The 20694-nt window shown below is 48.3% G+C and overlaps 1 protein-coding gene across 1 annotated transcript in view; it reads right to left on the reverse strand.

Annotated features, from left to right (window-relative positions):
* lonp2 (lon peptidase 2, peroxisomal) overlaps window positions 1–20031 on the reverse strand; it is a 28983-nt gene extending 8952 nt beyond the window's left edge. Inside the window, exons 1-12 of the mRNA XM_041267713.1 lie at window positions 19697–20031; window positions 18831–19056; window positions 17352–17483; window positions 17038–17160; window positions 16657–16838; window positions 15195–15289; window positions 13996–14254; window positions 12714–12855; window positions 7896–8046; window positions 7316–7442; window positions 6829–6959; window positions 1680–1807 (exon numbers count right to left, since the gene is read on the reverse strand). Of these exons, the coding sequence (XP_041123647.1) occupies window positions 1680–1807; window positions 6829–6959; window positions 7316–7442; window positions 7896–8046; window positions 12714–12855; window positions 13996–14254; window positions 15195–15289; window positions 16657–16838; window positions 17038–17160; window positions 17352–17483; window positions 18831–19056; window positions 19697–19929 (1929 nt within the window). The 5' untranslated portion in view covers window positions 19930–20031. The remainder of the gene's footprint in view (window positions 1–1679; window positions 1808–6828; window positions 6960–7315; window positions 7443–7895; window positions 8047–12713; window positions 12856–13995; window positions 14255–15194; window positions 15290–16656; window positions 16839–17037; window positions 17161–17351; window positions 17484–18830; window positions 19057–19696) is intronic.
* Between the last annotated feature and the right edge of the window lie 663 nt (window positions 20032–20694).

A 20694-nucleotide genomic window follows, 5' to 3' on the forward strand; every position in this document is an offset into this window, starting at 1 on the left:
TCCTCCAGAAGAGCACACTGCATACAGCTCCACTAGAAGAGCACACTGCATACAGCTCCTCCAGAAGAGCACACTGCATACAGCTCCACCAGAAGAGCACACCGCATACAGCTCCACCAGAAGAGCACACTGCATACAGCTCCACCAGAAGAGCACACTGCATACAGCTCCTCCAGAAGAGCACACTGCATACAGCTCCACCAGAAGAGCACACTGCATACAGCTCCACCAGAAGAGCACACTGCATACAGCTCCTCCAGAAGAGCACACTGCATACAGCTCCACCAGAAGAGCACACTGCATACAGCTCCACCAGAAGAGCACACTGCATACAGCTCCACCAGAAGAGCACACTGCATACAGCTCCACCAGAAGAGCACACTGCATACAGCTCCACCAGAAGAGCACACTGCATACAGCTCCACCAGAAGAGCACACTGCATACAGCTCCACCAGAAGAGCACACTGCATACAGCTCCACCAGAAGAGCACACTGCATACAGCTCCACCAGAAGAGCACACTGCATACAGCTCCACCAGAAGAGCACACTGCATACAGCTCCACCAGAAGAGCACACTGCAGAAGAGCACACTGCATACAGCTCCACTAGAAGAGCACACTGCATACAGCTCCACCAGAAGAGCACACTGCATACAGCTCCACTAGAAGAGCACACTGCATACAGCTCCACCAGAAGAGCACACTGCATACAGCTCCACCAGAAGAGCACACTGCATACAGCTCCTCCAGAAGAGCACACTGCATACAGCTCCACTAGAAGAGCACACTGCATACAGCTCCACCAGAAGAGCACACTGCATACAGCTCCTCCAGAAGAGCACACTGCATACAGCTCCACCAGAAGAGCACACTGAATAGAGCTCCTCCAGAAGAGCACACTGCATACAGCTCCACCAGAAGAGAAGACTCCCCGACACCAGCCCCCCCCCCCCCTTTGATTTTCAAGCCATACTTTACCCTTTTTATTCATTTTTTTATTGCCTCACTGATGAACCAGATCCATTCATGTTGACAAAGGGGGCCATGTAAGAATCTTAATAATGTGATCAATACATAATGACTACATAAGTAGGGCTTCTAGTTTTCAGGTTTTATTTTTAATCACGTGATATCCCTTTAAACATATTTTGAACCAATTTGCTTTCTTAATCCCCCCTTTAAAAGCCTAATTTTTTATTCATTTTTTGATTGTTGTTGATCTTTTCCATTCATTTGACCTCTTAACCTAATAATGTGATCAATACATAATGACTACATAAGTAGGGCTTCTAGTTTTCAGGTTTTATTTTTAATCACGTGATATCCCTTTAAACATATTTTGAACCAATTTGCTTTCTTAATCAAACACTAATTACCAAAGAAAGTTGTTTCTTTTTACCCTCATTATCTTAACTGAATTAACTAACAACGTGCATTAATCTCACCTGATTCTATTTGAACCTACATTTCATTCTGGCTCTACTCGCCGAATTGAGCTTATTAATTTCCACTGCGTTAGTTTCTAGTAGTGTGTCACTAATTTAAACAATCTGGTATTCAGTTAAGGCTTAACAACTATTAATTAAGGTTTAAAGGGAAGGAGAGAGATGGAGACTGACATACAGCAAACGAAATGAGCAAAATGCTTTTCACAAATTTCTTACTGACTCCCTATTACCTGCATTTCGAAGATGGGCGGGCCCAGGATGTCTTTAAGCGCGTGCCGGTCCATTACGATAGGCATCTCCGGAGGCAGGGCCAGGTCAGCTGTGCTACTGAGGGATTCCAGGATCTTCTCCCTCCTCCCTGCAGAGACAGAGCAGAGCCGTTAGAGCAAGCTGCAGCTGAACACTGAAGCATAACCAGCCGAGAAAAAGGAATGTCACTGCCAGAAAGAAAGCTACTGAAAACACTGAGATGGCTTGCGTGAACAATGAACACCGATTACCACCATCATATTCATAAACCACTTTAACACCGACATCAATTGATTTAAATGGGCTTGTCTGAAAGACGAGATCACTAGGAGAACCTGTCACTCATTCATTCTCTCTTGAGTTCTCATATATATATTCAGAATGGATGATTCAGTGTATTTAGTTCATATTCTGCTGGTTTGACTGTCTGTGCTATTGTGATATTGGGACCCTGTCCAGCACCAGCGACCGTCACACATTTAAACACAAGGCTTACATTAGCCTACGATTTGATTCTGTTCCCTCATCACACAGCGACTCTCTGATCTAGTTGGGGTAATGTTGTCAGCTTGCATTGCTGACACAGGGGAATATAACCTGTGGTAGGAGAACAGGCTAATTAAATTATATGAGCAACAGAACAAATGGGAGATACTCCTGTATACAGCTCACAATTCAATTTGGTACAAGTCCTAAATAATCCTGGGTGGAATAGTTCTTGTACTCCTCTCCAGTTCTGTCTTGAGTAACATCAACCCAGGTCAGCTGAGAAGACAAAATCATTAAAACTGAGATCTGATTCTGTGCCACTTATAATCTCAGAGCTCAGGTTACCTGATACAGGGCCAGCCGCTTGCATCACTGGAAACCATGCAGCCCGACACCTGCACACATATTACTAATGTGGGATTCATCTGGATATAAACAGAAAGGACCGTGCAGCTGTGTGTGTACAGGGTACCGAGAACACTCAAACAATATCCTCTTTAGTTTGTACACTACAGCATGCATTACACTCCCTATCCCAAACCTAAAACAACACTAACACCACAATGTCATCAATGTGGCATTGTCCACTTGATTGTCAGCTTCAGGTTGCGTCCAGCCTCTTGCTATAGCATGTGGTCACTGCATGTTCTGTTGCTGAACTGGAGGGTTTCCAGCACAGACAGACCCTTTCAGTGCTGTTACCTCAACATTCCGGGCGCTTATCTTTCTTATTGGAGTTTCAGGGAGTATTGAACTGTGTGTGTCCTACTGAGATCTGCACTAAAGAGAGTGAAGAAGATCAATTCAAACTCAATGAGGAAAGCACTCCAGAATCTGAACACTTTCTGCACTGACACACACTGCCAACTGCAGGGAACAGAAGCTGCTGCTGTACACACCTATCTCGCGTCTCACGCAAGACCTCCCAAAGTGTAACAATACGTGTGCATTTCAGTGGGGGCTCCACGCTTGTGTGCGTGCGGTTCAGTGGAGCCCCACGCCTGTGTGCGCGCGGTTCAGTGGGGGCTCCACGCCTGTGTGTGCTGGTAACACAAGAGCACTTTCCAGACAATGAGATCCAAAACAAGTCCTGGCTGTAGGATAGGCCTGGTTAGATGCACAGATCAGGAGGGATAGCGGAGGAGACACACAGTGCGCGGAGTGCAAGCTGTGTCAGTGCAAGCTGGAGCTGCATTAAACTATGCAGGCATGTGTGATTCATATCCTGCTATACTCACATATCTTACTCTGACCCTAACCCTCCACTGTGTGCTCTTTACACAGCTCTCTGTCAGCTAACCCTAACCCTCCACTGTGTGCTCTTTACACAGCTCTCCATCAGCTAACCCTAACCCTCCACTCTGTGCTCTTTACACAGCTCTCTATCAGCTAACCCTCCACTGTGTGCTCTTTACACAGCTCTCTATCAGCTAACCCTAACTCTCCACTGTGTGCTCTTTACACAGCTCTCTATCAGCTAACCCTAACCCTCCACTCTGTGCTCTTTACACAGCTCTCTATCAGCTAACCCTCCACTGTGTGCTCTTTACACAGCTCTCTATCAGCTAACCCTAACCCTCCACTGTGTGCTCTTTACACAGCTCTCTATCAGCTAACCCTAACCCTCCACTGTGTGCTCTTTACACAGCTCTCTATCAGCTAACCCTAACCCTCCACTCTGTGCTCTTTACACAGCTCTCTATCAGCTAACCCTAACCCTCCACTGTGTGCTCTATACACAGCTCTCTATCAGCTAACCCTAACCCTCCACTCTGTGCTCTTTACACAGCTCTCTGTCAGCTAACCCTAACCCTCCACTGTGTGCTCTTTACACAGCTCTCTATCAGCTACCCTTTCACTGTGTGCTCTTTACACAGCTCTCTATCAGCTAACCCTCCACTGTGTGCTCTTTACACAGCTCTCTATCAGCTAACCCTAACCCTCCACTGTGTGCTCTATACACAGCTCTCGATCAGCTAACCCTCCACTGTGTGCTCTTTACACAGCTCTCTATCAGCTAACCCTAACCCTCCACTGTGTGCTCTATACACAGCTCTCTATCAGCTAACCCTCCACTCTATGCTCTTTACACAGCTCTCTGTCAGCTAACCCTAACCCTCCACTGTGTGCTCTTTACACAGCTCTCTATCAGCTAACCCTCCACTGTGTGCTCTTTACACAGCTCTCTATCAGCTAACCCTAACCCTCCACTGTGTGCTCTTTACATAGCTCTCTATCAGCTAACCCTCCACTGTGTGCTCTTTACACAGCTCTCTGTCAGCTAACCCTAACCCTCCACTGTGTGCTCTTTACACAGCTCTCTATCAGCTAACCCTAACCCTCCACTGTGTGCTCTTTACACAGCTCTCTGTCAGCTTTCAATTCCTCTGCAGCAGCCACTTCATTCCTGATCATTATGTGACCTGGTTACCAACTGGATATAAATAAAGCACAAACATGCTGAAAACAGCGAGAGCATCACAAAGCAAGCTGAGAGAGTGAACTCTACTACTCTACTGAACTCAATGAGACTGCTAATAGGATTTCAAAGAAACATGCGGCAGGGAGAACTTCTTTACACACAGAGCATCAGTACAGAAGCACAGCAGGGTCTCGCTGTTTTGTGAGAAGCAGCATACAGGAGTGAGGCTCTGTTAGGAAGAGTTTAAGTTTCTAGAAACAGCAACGACAGCTGTACCGAGTCGGGCAGCACTGCACTGCTCACAAGCTCTCTTAATAAGTCTCTTTGTTGGGGTGTCTAATGTTGTCATTGTAACCTAGCAACAAAAAATGTTTACAATGCGCTGAAAAGGGAGATGGTAGTTTTCTTTTTCCAAACAAAGGGCCTGGGGGTGGATCCGCCTCTCCTGATTGGTGCTCTTCAGAGAGCTGCGACTGTGCCAGTGAACATGTTCTGCAATCTAATCTCAGCATCAATACCAATAATACTGATCACACCTTCCACAAGTATGCAGCACATGTCACCCGGACTCAAGCACTGAATCTCAGCTTATTTATACTTCACTGAGCCTTTTTAAAGAGCAGTTAACTGTGCAAACACTGACCTTAGATACAACTGACATGAGACACCAAGCCTGTTGGGATTTAAAGCTAAAATACAGACAGACATCTGGAATCTAAAGACTGCTCCTTGACCAGCAGAATGATTTCACTGTGATGATTAGACAGGCTTGCAGTGAGGATCCTAATATAGAAACCACACAGTCCTTTGGGACGGAGCTGCAGTCAGGACTGAAAACGCATTGCTGGACGCAGCCGTGCTACAGTATGCAGGATGCACATTGAAAATGCTTCAATAATATGTGTTTGTAAATAAGCTCACTGACTTATTCAACAATCCTGTCATCTGATATTCCCCTTTCTGTATGGTAGTAATAACATTACTTCAGATGAGTTACACATGTCAGCTAGGCTCAGACCTGAAACCACTGTATATGCAGCAGATATACTGCATCGCACTGAAGTGTGTGTGTATGTGTGTGTGTGTGTGTGTGTGTGTGTGTGTGTGTGTGTGTGTGTCAGGAAACGCGTCTCAATAAATTCCCCTGCATAAATACACCGAAATACATGAGGAGGAACCCCAGCCCAGCTGCTTATCCAGGGAGGAAGATCACACGAGTATAGTTTGTGTTGCTGCAGGACTCTATTAAACCAGCTGGCTTTCCTTTACTTGGTTCACTGCCATGGACAGTTGGTCGCTCACTCTTGTGACAATAGGCTTCAGTGAATGTGTGGTACTCTACTATGAAACACCACAATGAAGTTCTGTGTATATTAATGATTCTATACATAGCTGCTCCTCAGTGGTTTAAACCGACCGCCCTCGTAACAGTTTGCTGCATTAGAAGTGTCTCGTCTGAAGTGTGTGGCAAAAATGCAGTGTAGTTCGAAGTCTGACACACTTAGCAATAGCATGTACGCACTGTGCTAGAGCATGGATGACACACTTAGCTATAGCATGTATGTACTGTGCAAGTGCATGGTTTCCATAATGCTTGAGAACACTCCTGTGTCTTGTTATCTACACTGTGCACATGAGCACACTGGACGGCGATAGAGCAGACAGAGGGAAGCCCCTCCCCGGAGAGCCCTGCTGGTTATTGTCATAGAGGTGAGCTGCAGACTAACAGGACTGGCGGACCCCAGAAGATAATAAATCAAACACACATGAAACAGAGAGACAGAGTCCTGCAAGGTGTACTTTCATACACACCAGCACAAGCATGCACTGACACTGGACAACCCTAACCCTGGACAGGCTCCTCCCAGCACCCAGCATGCACTGACACTGGATAGGCTCCTCCCAGCACCCAGCATGCACTGCAGACTGGACAGGCTCCTCCCAGCACCCAGCATGCACTGACACTGGACAGGCTCCTCCCAGCACCCAGGATATGCATTGTTAGGCACTAACTAAGCGAGCATGAAGTATAGCAAGGACTGCAGAAAAGAAATGAGCCGTCATTCAAGACTACACACCGTCACTTCCATTAAAAGATGAACATACTGCGCTGTCCCCTTTGATATTATACACACCCCTTTCCAGGCTATATAACTAAACTAAAACCTCATGTGACTGTGCCAGTGCGTTCAGGGGCAGGGGGTATAACGGGCACCTACCTGCTGAATCAGGCCCCGGTGGGGGGTCAGTCTTGGTCAGTTTGTTCCCCTCTGCCACCTTGACCGCCACGGCCCTGCAGATTGCCCCGAACTTCCTCTCCAGCGAGCGCACGCCAGCCTCTCGAGTATATCTGTGGAGTGGAGAGGAGCCACTGAGAGTGTGATTGGGGGAGCACCACACCTACACCCAGTCCTAAGGTTATTATTAAGGGATAGAAAGAAGACTCTTATTGCATAGCAGTTTCACCCATTCCAGGTTTTATTAGCGGAGTGTGTAGGAAATAAGCTCAGGCGTCTCTGATCAAATGCAACTGGAGTCTTATTTCCATCCTTGTCATTAATTCCTGTCAGTGATTCTCGACTCCCAGCGAGTCACTGGAAGTGAAAGGCAGCCCTGCCCCTCCCCTCCCCTTTGCTTCGCTTCCCTTCCCCTTCCCCTTCCCCTTCCCCTTTCCTCTCCTCTCCTCTCCTCCCCTCCCTTCCCTACCTGCTGATGATGTCGTTGATGGCTTCCTGTGGGATTTGGATCTGCTGAGGGGTCAGACCATGCTGCTCCAGCTGCTTGGGGATCAGGTGCCTGTGAGCGATCTCAATCTTTTCCTCCTGGGTGTAGCCTGCAGCACAGAGGCACAGACAGAGAGACAGACACACACACAGACAGAGAGACACACAGACAGAAAAACACACAGACACACATACAGACAGAGACACACAGACACAGAGACAGACACACAGACAGACACACATACAGACAGAGAAACACACAGACAGATAGACACACACACACAGAGACACACATAACAGACAGACAGACAGACAGACACAGACACACAGAGAACAGCTTCAGTCAGCAAGTCCAGATTACTGACTTACTGAATAAAAGACGATAACAAAAGACCCTTCCACAACGTGCAAAACAGACACTGTTTCTTCTAACCTGCTCAAGCTACTCTAAATGATCTTAACTATATTCCATCAAGAAATCTGCTTGATTTGCTCATATCAGATTCCGGCCCAGTAGGTTCTGTGTGCAGCAGTGTGTCACGGCCTGGCTCGGCTCGGCTCACCTGGTACCTGCAGCACCTCCATCCTGTCCAGCAGAGCCGGCGGGATGGTGGCCGTGGTGTTAGCGGTGGCAATGAAGAGCACCTGGGAGAGGTCAAAGGCCACGTTCAGGTAGTGGTCAGTAAATCCGTGGTTCTGTTCCGGGTCCAGGACCTGAAATAAAGAACATGTTTAAAGGAAGTTAGCAAAACAAAGAGCCGAAAATCACCCCTTCTGCAGGGCTGGCCAGGCAGTCACTCAGCAGCACCCCAGGCTGTCTCTTCTGAGATTGTGGCTTCTGCAGAGTTTGCTTGGTTTGGGATGTGGTTGTTTGAGTCAGTGTGAGGACTCCTGCAGACGGACAGTGCTCCCAGTTCTGGTCAGTGAGATGCTGTATTACTCCATAAATGCAGTAGCAGTTCATCATTGCACTATCTGAACAAATGAAGGCTCTTTTCTGTATTATTTTTGCGGCAGGTTTTCAAATGGCTGCTTCAGGGGACTTATCCCTGCAAGAAACAGAATCATAAAAACAGGCAGCAGCCCGTACCCCAGGGCCAAAGCACTTCCATTACTGTCCCCTCTGCCTACCCCACATGATTGGGGCATTGCACCTTCTGTTGCTTTGTTCACAGGCTTGTTGCCAAGGGATGGTTCACCTGCATGGAGGAGGGTTCACAAGCTCTTGCTTGCAGCCAATTGGCTACTTGCCATAATGACAGGATGACACCATTATTCCTAGAAAGGTTTATTGAAAACATTTTTGGGAGCGGGGCACTGCAGGCAAAGGAGATACACCCTTAACAAGATACCTGCTATTTCCCAGCAGGCACAGCAAACACCCGGCTTACAGCACAGGAATAGACTGGGCTTCTTGTTTAGTCCCATTTCTTCAGATAAAGAGGACACCAAGCACACACCTTCTTTAAGCTTTGCTTTCATGCAAACATCAAGATGACAAGTGTAAGCACCCCGATCCTGGCCAGGCCCAGTTTCAAAGCTACTTCAGTGAAAGAGAACATGCTTTTGAGTGTGACTGATCCTCCTCCAAAACAACACACCACAAAGAGACGAAAGAATGCAAACAACTGACATCATGGTCTGGGTTTCATCAGATTACTGAAAAGATAAACGCATGCGTGCAGGAGTCATGGTTACTGCTGCCGTTCTCACTTAATCATCTCAGTAAGTGTGCGTGTTTATTAAACATAAAGACAAGCTACAAGTAACCTCTTTCCAAAGCAAGGTGAAAATCATTGTTTTCCCTGATTGCTGTTTTGCAACACAGAGGCATAAGGCAATTTATCTCATTATCTCCCAGACCGTAACCAAGCATGCTGTCATGCTACAGGAATTAGATGTAAAAGGTGTTTAATCTACTGAATGAAGCCTCGGAGGACTGCAATCACATCAGCAGATAACGTTAAAAGAAAGAACCAAACTGATATACAATGGAGGGCTCAGAGGCCCTGCAGTAACAACACGACTGCTGGCTGGCTGGCTTGGATATTTACGATTAAACATGTCCCCAAAACATCCTCTCTTAATTCAGTTACAAAACGCACAGCTTGTCAGTTAATAGCTCCCAGCTAGCCAATGCTGAGGAACTGTGATTGTGAGCAGAGGCAGCAAACACAGGGCTCTCTGTCAAAGCATTTTATATGGCTCCAAATCAATGACGAAACATAATAATGATTCCTCAGTTCAGCAGCCAGTCCCTGTGGTGTCAAAGATTCAGAACAGTCTACGATGAATAGGGGGGGTGCTGATACTCATACTCGGAATTACCTTTAAGAAGCATTTACCTGCATGTAAAAAATACATTCATTCATTCATTGATTTCAAAACCGGAAAAGCTGGCCCTCCCCTCACCTTTACAATGGAGTACACTCAATGGCAACTAGCTTCTGCATTAAGCATTTTAAAAGAAGTCTGAAGCAAATTTACCTCTCATCCGGGGCGCTGACATTTTTACCGCTGCTCCCAAACCACATACTTACTTCACGGTCCCCAGCCCAGCTAACATGCCTGTGAGAACCTGCCGGGGCTACATGTTCAGGATATCAGGGGCGGAGGCAGAGGCCTTGGAATGCACAAGTTTTTTCACCTCCAGTCAGGGAAGCACTACTGACCGCAGGAGAGGCGTGCTCTGCTGAGCTCTGTGTAACTCTGCAGCTCCAGTCAGGGGAGCGCTACAGACCGCAGGAGAGGCGTGCTCTGCTGAGCTCTGTGTAACTCTGCAGCTCCAGTCAGGGGAGCGCTACAGACCGCAGGAGAGGCGTGCTCTGCTGAGCTCTGTGTAACTCTGCAGCTCCAGTCAGGGGAGTGCTACAGACCGCAGGAGAGGCGTGCTCTGCTGAGCTCTGTGTAACTCTGCAGCTCCAGTCAGGGGAGTGCTACAGACCGCAGGAGAGGCGTGCTCTGCTGAGCTCTGTGTAACTCTGCAGCTCCAGTCAGGGGAGTGCTACAGACCGCAGGAGAGGCGTGCTCTGCTGAGCTCTGTGTAACTCTGCAGCTCCAGTCAGGGGAGTGCTACAGACCGCAGGAGAGGCGTGCTCTGCTGAGCTCTGTGTAACTCTGCAGCTCCAGTCAGGGGAGTGCTACAGACCGCAGGAGAGGCGTGTGCTCTGCTGAGCTCTGTGTAACTCTGCAGCTCCAGTCAGGGGAGTGCTACAGACCGCAGGAGAGGCGTGCTCTGCTGAGCTCTGTGTAACTCTGCAGCTCCAGTCAGGGGAGTGCTACAGACCGCAGGAGAGGCGTGCTCTGCTGAGCTCTGTGTAACTCTGCAGTTCCAGTCAGGGGAGTGCTACAGACTGCAGGAGAGGCGTGCTCTGCTGAGCTCTGTGTAACTCTGCAGCTCCAGTCAGGCGAGTGCTACAGACTGCAGGAGAGGTGTGCTCTGCTGAGCTCTGTGTAACTCTGCAGCTCCAGTCAGGGGAGTGCTACAGACTGCAGGAGAGGCGTGCTCTGCTGAGCCCTGTGTAACTCTGCAGTTCCAGTCAGGGGAGTGCTACAGACTGCAGGAGAGGTGTGCTCTGCTGAGCTCTGTGTAACTCTGCAGCTCCAGTCAGGGGAGTGCTACAGACTGCAGGAGAGGCGTGCTCTGCTGAGCCCTGTGTAACTCTGCAGTTCCAGTCAGGGGAGTGCTACAGACTGCAGGAGAGGCGTGCTCTGCTGAGCCCTGTGTAACTCTGCAGTTCCAGTCAGGCGAGTGCTACAGACTGCAGGAGAGGTGTGCTCTGCTGAGCTCTGTGTAACTCTGCAGCTCCAGTCAGGGGAGTGCTACAGACTGCAGGAGAGGTGTGCTCTGCTGAACTCCGTGTAACTCTGCAGCACACGATAAGGGTTGCCATGCATCATTGTTCACTGCATTAAGCCAGGGTGTCCTTCACTCTTATCTCAGGTATCTCAGAGAAGCCTGCTTCCCTCTGACTCGTCACAGCCCCTGATCTTGATAAGCACAGCTAATCTACAGTCAATAACAACAGTCAATGTAAACTGCCTAAAGGTATAGAGTTAATCTGCCAAGAAATCCTTTGCCTTTCACCTACGTGATCCCAGGAATCAAGCTTAACAAAGTCATGCGCTGGTTTTGTGCAGGCCTGTCACTATTGTGTGTGCTGTAACCTCGGTGTACCCTTCCTGAATTCACACAGGGAACCTTTACAAACAAGGCATCTCAGTGCGAAGATAAACAGATGAAATGTAAAGTGTAATCATTTACATATTAGAAGAAACACAGCAGACCTTCCCTCTCTCATCTCCTTCAAGCAGGACTTTTTATTTCAGGTGGGCAATCCGGAGCAAACAGGACTTTGTGTAATTAGCTAATGAACTCACAGTTTATTGAAGGCCATTGCTCAGCTCTGGAAAGCAGTTATTTACTTGCAGGACTAATACTCAGCAGGGCTATATGTCAGGGTTACAGCATCATCCTCCTCCATTGTGCACTAGGAATTTCAGTGATACTCTCCCTATCCAATGACACATTTTACAAGTCATAAAAACAGGTCGCAAAAGCACACAGGCAAACAGATCAAAGACATACCAGCCAGCTTCAATTTCTCATTTTCACCATCTCATCAGTGGAAAACGCTGTAGAAGTCTTTACCTCTATACAAGCAGTCAATGTTTGATATGTTAAAGAGGTAATATAAAACAAGCCCATTCAGGTTTCAATAGCAAAAGGATGGTTTCTCAGTGGTGATGTATGGACTCCTGTAACAACATCACTGAATGCGCAGGGCAGTGAGGTCCAGGCCAGAGCATCTGTACTCACATCATTAAAGCAGAAGCCTAGGAGCTGATGAACCCTGTGACTCTAAAGCACAGTGTGTTATTAACATCTCAAAAAAGAACATGGGAAACAGCAAGACCCAGCTCTAAACAGGCTAGATACACAAGCACAAAGAACCAGACAGACACTGTGCATTACGCTGCAGGAATAACACCTGCACTCCTCAATAACCCAACCCAGGGCAGTGATGTTTAGAGGGCAGCCCAGTGCTAGTAACTGGCCCAGAGAGGTGAAGGACAGCCTTTCTGCTGATGTGTTCCGTGGATAAACTGGTACGTGTGGTTAAATCAAGTAACCCCCCCAAATGATGAACCAATGAGCACACCAGGCCACACCCCCTCGGACCTACCTCCAACAAGCACGCCAGGTCACGTCTCCTCGGACCTACCTCCAATGAGCACGCCAGGCCACGTCTCCTCAGACCTACCTCCAATGAGCACGCCAGGCCACGTCTCCTCAGACCTACCTCCAATGAGCATGCCAGGCCACGTCTCCTCAGACCTACCTCCAATGAGCATGCCAGGCCATGCCCCCTCGGACCTACCTCCAATAGAGCAGCCGCGGGGTCCCCTTGGAGACTCTTCCCCAGTTTGTCCACTTCGTCCAGCAGGAAGACAGGATTGGCAACACCCACCACCTTCAGGCCGTTGATGATGCGGCCAGGCATGCTGCCCACGTAGGTGCGCCTGAGAAAAGAGAACGTAGCAATAAATGAAGAGGACTAGCCAAGCGCCTGGCTCTGCAGTAGCAGGAGTAATGTCTGTTTGTCATCAGAGACTCAGACATCTCTAATTTGTATTTGCGTGCACTCACATGCACACAATACACACACATCATTCAAAATGCTGGGGGGGTAATTCAAAAGGTGTGATCTACACATGTCCACAATAACAGCACTCCAGCGACACAACTACCTCTTAGTAAGGCTGTTCATCCCTCCCCAGTCAGCCCTGCAGCAGTGGCACAGGCAGGATGCCAGATTTCTCTGAGACAGGCAGTAAATCCTTCATAAGGCTGTGCAAAGCATTCATTAATATGATATACCAGCCCATGCACTACACTGTGGTATTACTGCTTAAGAAGAATTCCCACTCCTCTCAACAGCTGGGAATACAAGGGACTAAGAAATCTCATTTCTACAGAGACTGTACAGTAAACTCTCTATATAGAGTAAAGTGAAGGGAGATATCAGTTGTTGTGTTTGCATGCTTGCTCATTCAAGCTAACCATTGAGCTAAATGCTGCAGAGTTCCTCTCATTTAATGAAGACTCTATTGAAGCTGCTGGCTGGTTACAGGCACTGCATGCTCTGGTGATCATAGCGAGACAAATGCTTAGCTGTCCATGTGAACAAAAAGAGGCCTGCTCGCTTGTTTCTTCGTTTGTTTTTTAATAATATTTGCATTTCGAATCAGCATTATCCTCTGGTGCTGTTAAAAATACAAGGACAGGATGTTTACAGCTTTCCTCGTTCTCTTTCTCTATGCGGTTGCCATAGTAGCAGGGCATCCCATGCTATTTGGACTCCTGCTGGTTTACAAGTAAACTCAGCTTCTTCCTGAATTTGCCTGGGAGGAGCCCCTCAGTCTCTGTGATTCCCAGCGCTGCTCCCCAGGGCGCTGGAAACAATCCCACAATGAGACAGCCCTGCACAATACATGCAGGCGCTCTGTTCATTATTTTAACTAGACTGAATCATTAAGGCTTGAATGTTACAGTGCGATGCAGCAGTTTACCAAGGCAATCACACAGTGGCCTTCTTTAACAAAGCCTGCTTCACAGTGAGCAGCGCCGGACTCTGGAGGCTGCAGTGCCCTGTGCTATACCTGTGTCCTCGGATGTCAGACTGGTCGCAGACTCCCCCTAGAGCGATCCTGTGGAACTCCCTGCCCATCGTCTTGGCGATGGAGCGGCCCACGCTGGTCTTGCCCACGCCAGGGGGCCCCACGAAGCACAGGATGGGCCCCTTCAGGTTGTTCTTGAGCTGGCGCACAGCCAGGTACTCCAGGACCCGCTTCTTCAGCTTTTCCATGGCATAGTGGTCATTGTCCAGCAGGACTCGGGCAGCGCGAATATCCAGGCAGTCTGCAGGGGAGACCAACAAGATTTCAACATGAGTGACGTAATGCTCCTTTACAAGTCACCAAGTAGTGCTTGATGGGTCTGTAATGTCCTGAGCACAGACACAAGATCTGTGTTTAGCGTCACCTCTAAATCACTGTGCTGGGGCACTGGTTCAGAGTTCTGGGCTTGGCTACATTGCTTCACAACTGCCATGCAAGTAGTGCAGATAGACTATGAAGACAGATCACAGGGGAGTGTGTGTGTGTGTGTGTGTGTGTGTGTGTGTGTGTGTGTGTGTGGGGGGGGGGGGGGGGGTATAAGGGTATTTGCTTTTATATAAAGCCTTGTTGGGAAATGATAGCAATGAAGCTGTCTGATGTCTGTTTTCCATCTCTTGACAAGCTGAAGGCAACCTCATTCAAACAGCCTTATCTTTCCTTCACAGGACCACACTATGCAGGCAGCTTTGATGCACTCGAAAAAATAAATCCAGATAAAAAGAGGATTAGTTTGTCTTCAGACTGTCACTAAAGGAAGGTGTGGTCTGCAACCAGGCTGCAGGAATCATCAAGTCTCCTTCGCATTCCTTCACAATGAATGTGCAAGCAGATGCAGACAGCTTTGTTTGCATTCTGTATGCACCAGTAACACGTCTGTGCAACAGCCGGTATGTGGTTACCTTTCTTTAAAAGTGCTGCAACTAACACTGCAAAGAATGAAATCCATTGCCTGTCAGAGCAAGTCAAACACAGCGAGGTGGCAATGGAGTTGGTAGGCCAAACAATCCCTTACTGCCCCCCAGTGGCTCAAACAGCTATTGCATGTACAGTGTTTACCCTGTAGCAATACTTAGGCACTTCAATCCACAGTTAAGAAACAGGCGTCCCCAATACGAAGTGTATCCTTGGATGCTCCTGTCCATGTACAGAGCTTGCAGTACGGACTCGTTTGACACTCATACCTGTGGTGCTCTTATTCCAGGGCAGCTCCACCATGAGCTCCAGGTAGTTCCTGGTGAGGGCGTACTCCGGCATGGACTGAGGCATCTTCTTCAGCCTGCCGGGAGCACACACACACACACACATATACACACGGGTGAGTCTCTATTCAGCCTGCCAGGAGTGCGCGCACACACACACACACACACACACACACACGAGTGAGTCTCTTTATTCAGCCTGCCAGGAGTGTGTGCGCGCACACACACACACACACACACACACACACACACACACACACACACACACACGGATGAGTCTCTATTCAGCCTGCTAGGAGCGCGCACACACACACACACACACACACACACACACACACACAGAGTGAGTCTCTTTATTCAGCCTGCCAGGAGTGCGCACACACACACACACACACACACACACACGGATGAGTCTCTATTCAGCCTGCCCGCGCCACACACACACACACACACACACACACACACACACACACGAGTGAGTCTCTTTATTCAGCCTGCCAGGAGCACACACACACACACACACACACACACACACGGATGAGTCTCTATTCAGCCTGCCAGGAGCACACACACACACACACACACACACGGATGAGTCTCTTAATTCAGCCTGCCAGGAGCACACACACACACATACAGGCGAGTCTCTTTAATGCAGGTCTCTAAGTGTTGGGGGGCTTCCTCTAATCAAGCTGAGAGAGCATTTCATTCTCGCACACTCTTTGCTGTGTCAGGCCCACGAGTGAAGAGACTCACGCCTGCCACACAAAGAATGCAAGAGAAAGTACACTCTCTGCTTCATTAGAGGCAGCCACCGAGCGCTTACAAACATAGGTCATTAAATCTAAATAAAAAAGACAACATCTAATATGAACATAAGAATTTTTAACGGTTTTGTTAGAATCTGAAACGCTGCGAATGCTTTGTCACTGACATTCCGAGTGCAGATCTACATTCTCAGTGAACCTCTAAATGCAGCTGCTGCTAATGGGTGCCAATAGGGACAGGACTTCGACACATATTCGAATCCAGGCACACACTAGCTGGGATTACTGTGGCAACGCATCTCTTTATATACTTTGGTTGCACTCCAGATCTGTCTGTGCTTGTGGCTGCTCACTGCTTTTAGCTGACACATAGTGATTGCCGGAAGGGATTCAGATAGGTAGTCAGCTGTTCTTTTTGAGGCTCTGACGTGCATTCCACGGGGAGTGCACTCAGTGGAGCTCACTGCAAGACAGAGTGCATTAGGTGGAGCTCACTGCTAGATAGAGTGCACTCGGTGGAGCTCACTGCAAGACAGAGTGCATTCGGTGGAGCTCATTGCTAGACAGAGTGCACTCGGTGGAGCTCACTGCAAGACAGAGTGCACTCGGTGGAGCTCACTGCAAGACAGAGTGCACTCGGTGGAGCTCACTGCACAGGGAGCGCACTCACAGCGTACCTCTTGATCTCTTTGATACAGACTTTCAGAGCCGGCTCCGGCATGCTGGTGCTCCTGATCTTCTTCTCCAGCAAGGCAATGTCATCGCTGTCCTCCTCCTCCTCCTCCTCCTCAGTAGTGTCCAGGGAAAACTGCCCACCTGGAAAATGTCCGATTTTGCGGATTGGGCGGATAGCTACCACCTAGAACGAAGGAAGAAACTGACTGAGATCACATGCTTTTCACTGGGTGAGAACCGACTGTTCTGCAGCACTGCCTATACCTGTCATTGCTGTTGATTCTTTAACATTGCTTATGTATATATCTGGATGCATATTTTAAAATGTAAAATCCTCTCCTACAGTGTACCGTGGAATAATATTAATCAATATGCAGACCCACCGTCTTATCCTCGTCCTGCCGTGGTTTCCTGGTCTTCTGCAGGAGCTTCAGGCCCTCGATCTGCCGGGTCAGCAGAGGGATGAGCTTCTTAAACCTCTCCTCCAGCCCCACTGCGTCCAGGATCTGAGGACAGCCACACACACACAGTGTTGAGAGTTACAAGGAATCTGCACTTTGCGGATATTTACAATATGCTTATGTAGTGGAACAGGGCATGCACGCTGGGAATGGAACTGCTGTGAAAGCTCCTACAGTAATACATATTTCTGTGTAAAATGAAGCAGCAGTTTATTGCAAAACTCTCTGATGTTCACCTGCAATTTCTCACTGTTGGACGTGCGGATCATGGACGTCAGCATGTCCGGCAGAGTCTCTTTGGGCAAACTGTCCAACAGACGCCGCAGCTTGGCAACCACGGGGACAGACATGTCCAGCATGTCCACCAGCTGTGAAGGACAGAGAGGAGCAGCAGTCTTGCATCAGAATGAACTGAGTGAGTGCAGGGGAATACTAAGAGTATACTTCAGTTGGAGCACAGGACTTCCTAGTTAATATTACTGTGCTTACTTTTAGACTCTTGACAGAGGGTTTTTATTTCTAATAATAGGCTGCGGGACAGAGTAGGGGTCGGGTTCACCTCTGAGAGCTGGCCCTGATCATCAGACGGGACAAACATGACATGAATGTGTCCAGTGTGTGTGTGTCAGTACCTGCACAGAGTGTGTGTGTGTGTGTGTGTGTCAGTACCTGCACAGCATGTGTGTGTGTGTGTGTGTGTGAGTCAGTACCTGCACAGTGTGTGTGTGTGCGTCAGTACCTGCACAGTGTGTGTGTGTGTGTGTGTGTGTGTGTGTGTGTGTGTGTGTGTGTGTGTGTGTGTGTCAGTACCTGCACAGCGTGTGTGTGTGTGTGTGTGTCAGTACGTGCACAGCATGTCTGTGTGTGTGTGTATGTGCCAGTACCTGCACAGCATGTGTGTGTGTGTGTCAGTACCTGCACAGCATGTGTGTGTGTGTGTCAGTACCTGCACAGAGTGTGTGTGTGTGTGTATCAGTACCTGCACAGTGTGTGTGTGTGTGTGTCAGTACCTGCACAGTGTGTGTGTGTCAGTAGCTGCACAGCGTGTGTGTGTGTGTGTGTCAGTACCTGCACAGCATGTCTGTGTGTGTGTGTGTATATGTGTCAGTACCTGCACAGCATGACTGTGTGTGTGTGTGTGAATCAGTACCTGCACAGTGTGTGTGTGTGTGTGTGTCAGTAGCTGCACAGCGTGTGTGTGTGTGTGTGTGTGTGTGTGTGTGTGTGTGTGTGTGTGTGTGTGTGTGTGTGTGTGTGTGTGTGTGTGTGTGTGTGTGTCAGTAGCTGCACAGCGTGTGTGTGTGTGTGTGTGTGTCTGTACCTGCACAGCGTGTGTGTGTGTGTGTCAGTACCTGCACAGCATGTGTGTGTGTGTGTGTGTGTGTGTATGTGTCAGTACCTGCACAGCATGTGTGTGTGTGTGTGAATCAGTACCTGCACAGTGTGTGTGTGTGTGTGTCAGTACCTGCACAGTGTGTGTGTGTGTGTCAGTACCTGCACAGTGTGTGTGTGTGTGTGTGTCAGTAGCTGCACAGCGTGTGTGTGTGTGTGTCAGTACCTGCACAGCATGTGTGTGTATGTGTCAGTACCTGAACAGCATGTGTGTGTGTGTCAGTACCTGCACAGCGTGTGTGTGTGTGTCAGTACCTGCACAGCGTGTGTGTGTGTGTGTGTGTACCTGCACAGCGTGTGTGTGTGTGTGTGTGTGTCAGTACCTGCACAGCATGCTTGTAGAACTGCTCTCCCAGCTCCCCCTCCAACAGGGCCTGGCTGGCATGCTGCTCCAGCTGGTCCAGCTGTTCCACCTCCCCCACTGCGTAGGGGCGGTCCTTCAGCAGCTGCAGCGTGCGGAACCGGCACAGCCCAGTGATCAGCAGCGTGTAGTGGGGCTTCGGCCAGTTACTGCCAACCACCTGCACCGCGATACCTGCTGTGCCAACCCTGGGGAGAGAGTTCAGCCAGTTACTGCCAACCACCTGCACCACAGTTCCACTAATTGAACTTTATTAATTAATGATGCTATTTGTATTATTATTATTTCCATGTATTCCTGACCATGACCACTAATTTAGATTGCTGATTCATGTTTCTAAGAGAATTTCTTAACAATAACAAAACAAATACTGCGTTCTGAATCGCTGGGTAAGTGAGTGAATCTCACTGATAAGTGCTCTTTCACGCCAGGTCACGGTTTGTGTGTGCAGATCGTCACTGCTCAGGGTACAGCGAGCCACACTAGACCCACACAGACTCCTGGGCTGCGCCGCTGTGCTGTCAGGACAGTTGGCTGGGTACTGGCTGTGTAAACACACAGCGCAAGTAGTCCAAAGTCCACTCGTGAAGCACATTCGAAAGTTTTCTGAAATATAATTTCCTGTTAAGTTCTGTTGTTAAAATGTTTAACCCACTGTAAACCGCAAAGTACAGGTGATATTTTAATAACCCACCCTCCCACTTCGGGGTTACTTAAATACCTGTGCATACCAATACACTACAACTAACACACCTGAAATGTATTGTTCTAGAAAGTGCTAGACAACAAATGGACAGGACTTCACGTCGGTGTTTGCGTTCGCGTTACCTGTGCAATGCGGGCAGCTCGTCCGTGTCGTGCTCGGGGTCCCGGGTATTGGGGATCACCCCGATGATGGTGCTTTTCAAGGAGGTGCCCCGCAGTAGCCGACCTTTGACCAGCTGCATGTTTCTGCAGGTATCCACGCTGAGACGCATTGTACAGCCCGGCAGCAGGACCCCTTCGTGGGTGAGTAACAGAGGCAGCCTGCTCGGGATCCGAATGCCAGTCTTAGCAGACATGACTGCAGTTTATATTCAATAAAATCGACCAGACACCTCTATTCACTTCGCGTTACTTCTGTTACGCGTTCCTGACTGATGTCAACAAGCAGACTCCCACTACGGAACGTAGCCGCGGACAAAATTCTCTCTTTTCACACTGTAAAAAAAGAAACGCCTGCTGACGTTGTATTTTTTGCTTGGGACGAATTTGTATCATTTATCCAGGATTTGAATCATTCGTATAGTTTTTATATAGGTATGTGGATCTTGAGCCTTTTTTAAATTATCTGTACTCTCTCTCCAGATTACAAATGAAAGCAGTAAACAGACACGAGAAGCGTTGTCTGGGGGGTGCAGTAAATATGAAACCAGAAGCTTGATTGTATTGTTGCAGATTGTCATGCGTGGGAATCATTAATGACAGTAAACACACAACGCTCTTTATCAAGCTCTTTACTGTAGTTTCTCAGTGGCATTACACTGTTGAAATATCCACGTGCAGAACACAATTCCCAGTAGCGTGTGTATTAAGAGATCCTCATACTCTTGAATGACCTACCTGTCAATGTTAATAATACATTGCACAGCTATATACTTGAGTAGTTCTAGTAGTGACTGGAAACCAGGAGTAAAATATGAATACATTACTGATACTGACCAGTCACTATACATTCCTTGTACTTGATACCTCTGTGGATACTGGCTATCGAAACATTTAAAATGACACGTGACCAACCTGTTCAACCATTAGGATAGAATGGACCCTGGTACACCAGTACAATA

This window comes from Polyodon spathula, chromosome 13 (assembly GCF_017654505.1).
Source record: "Polyodon spathula isolate WHYD16114869_AA chromosome 13, ASM1765450v1, whole genome shotgun sequence".
NCBI classification, from domain to species: Eukaryota; Metazoa; Chordata; class Actinopteri; order Acipenseriformes; family Polyodontidae; genus Polyodon; species Polyodon spathula.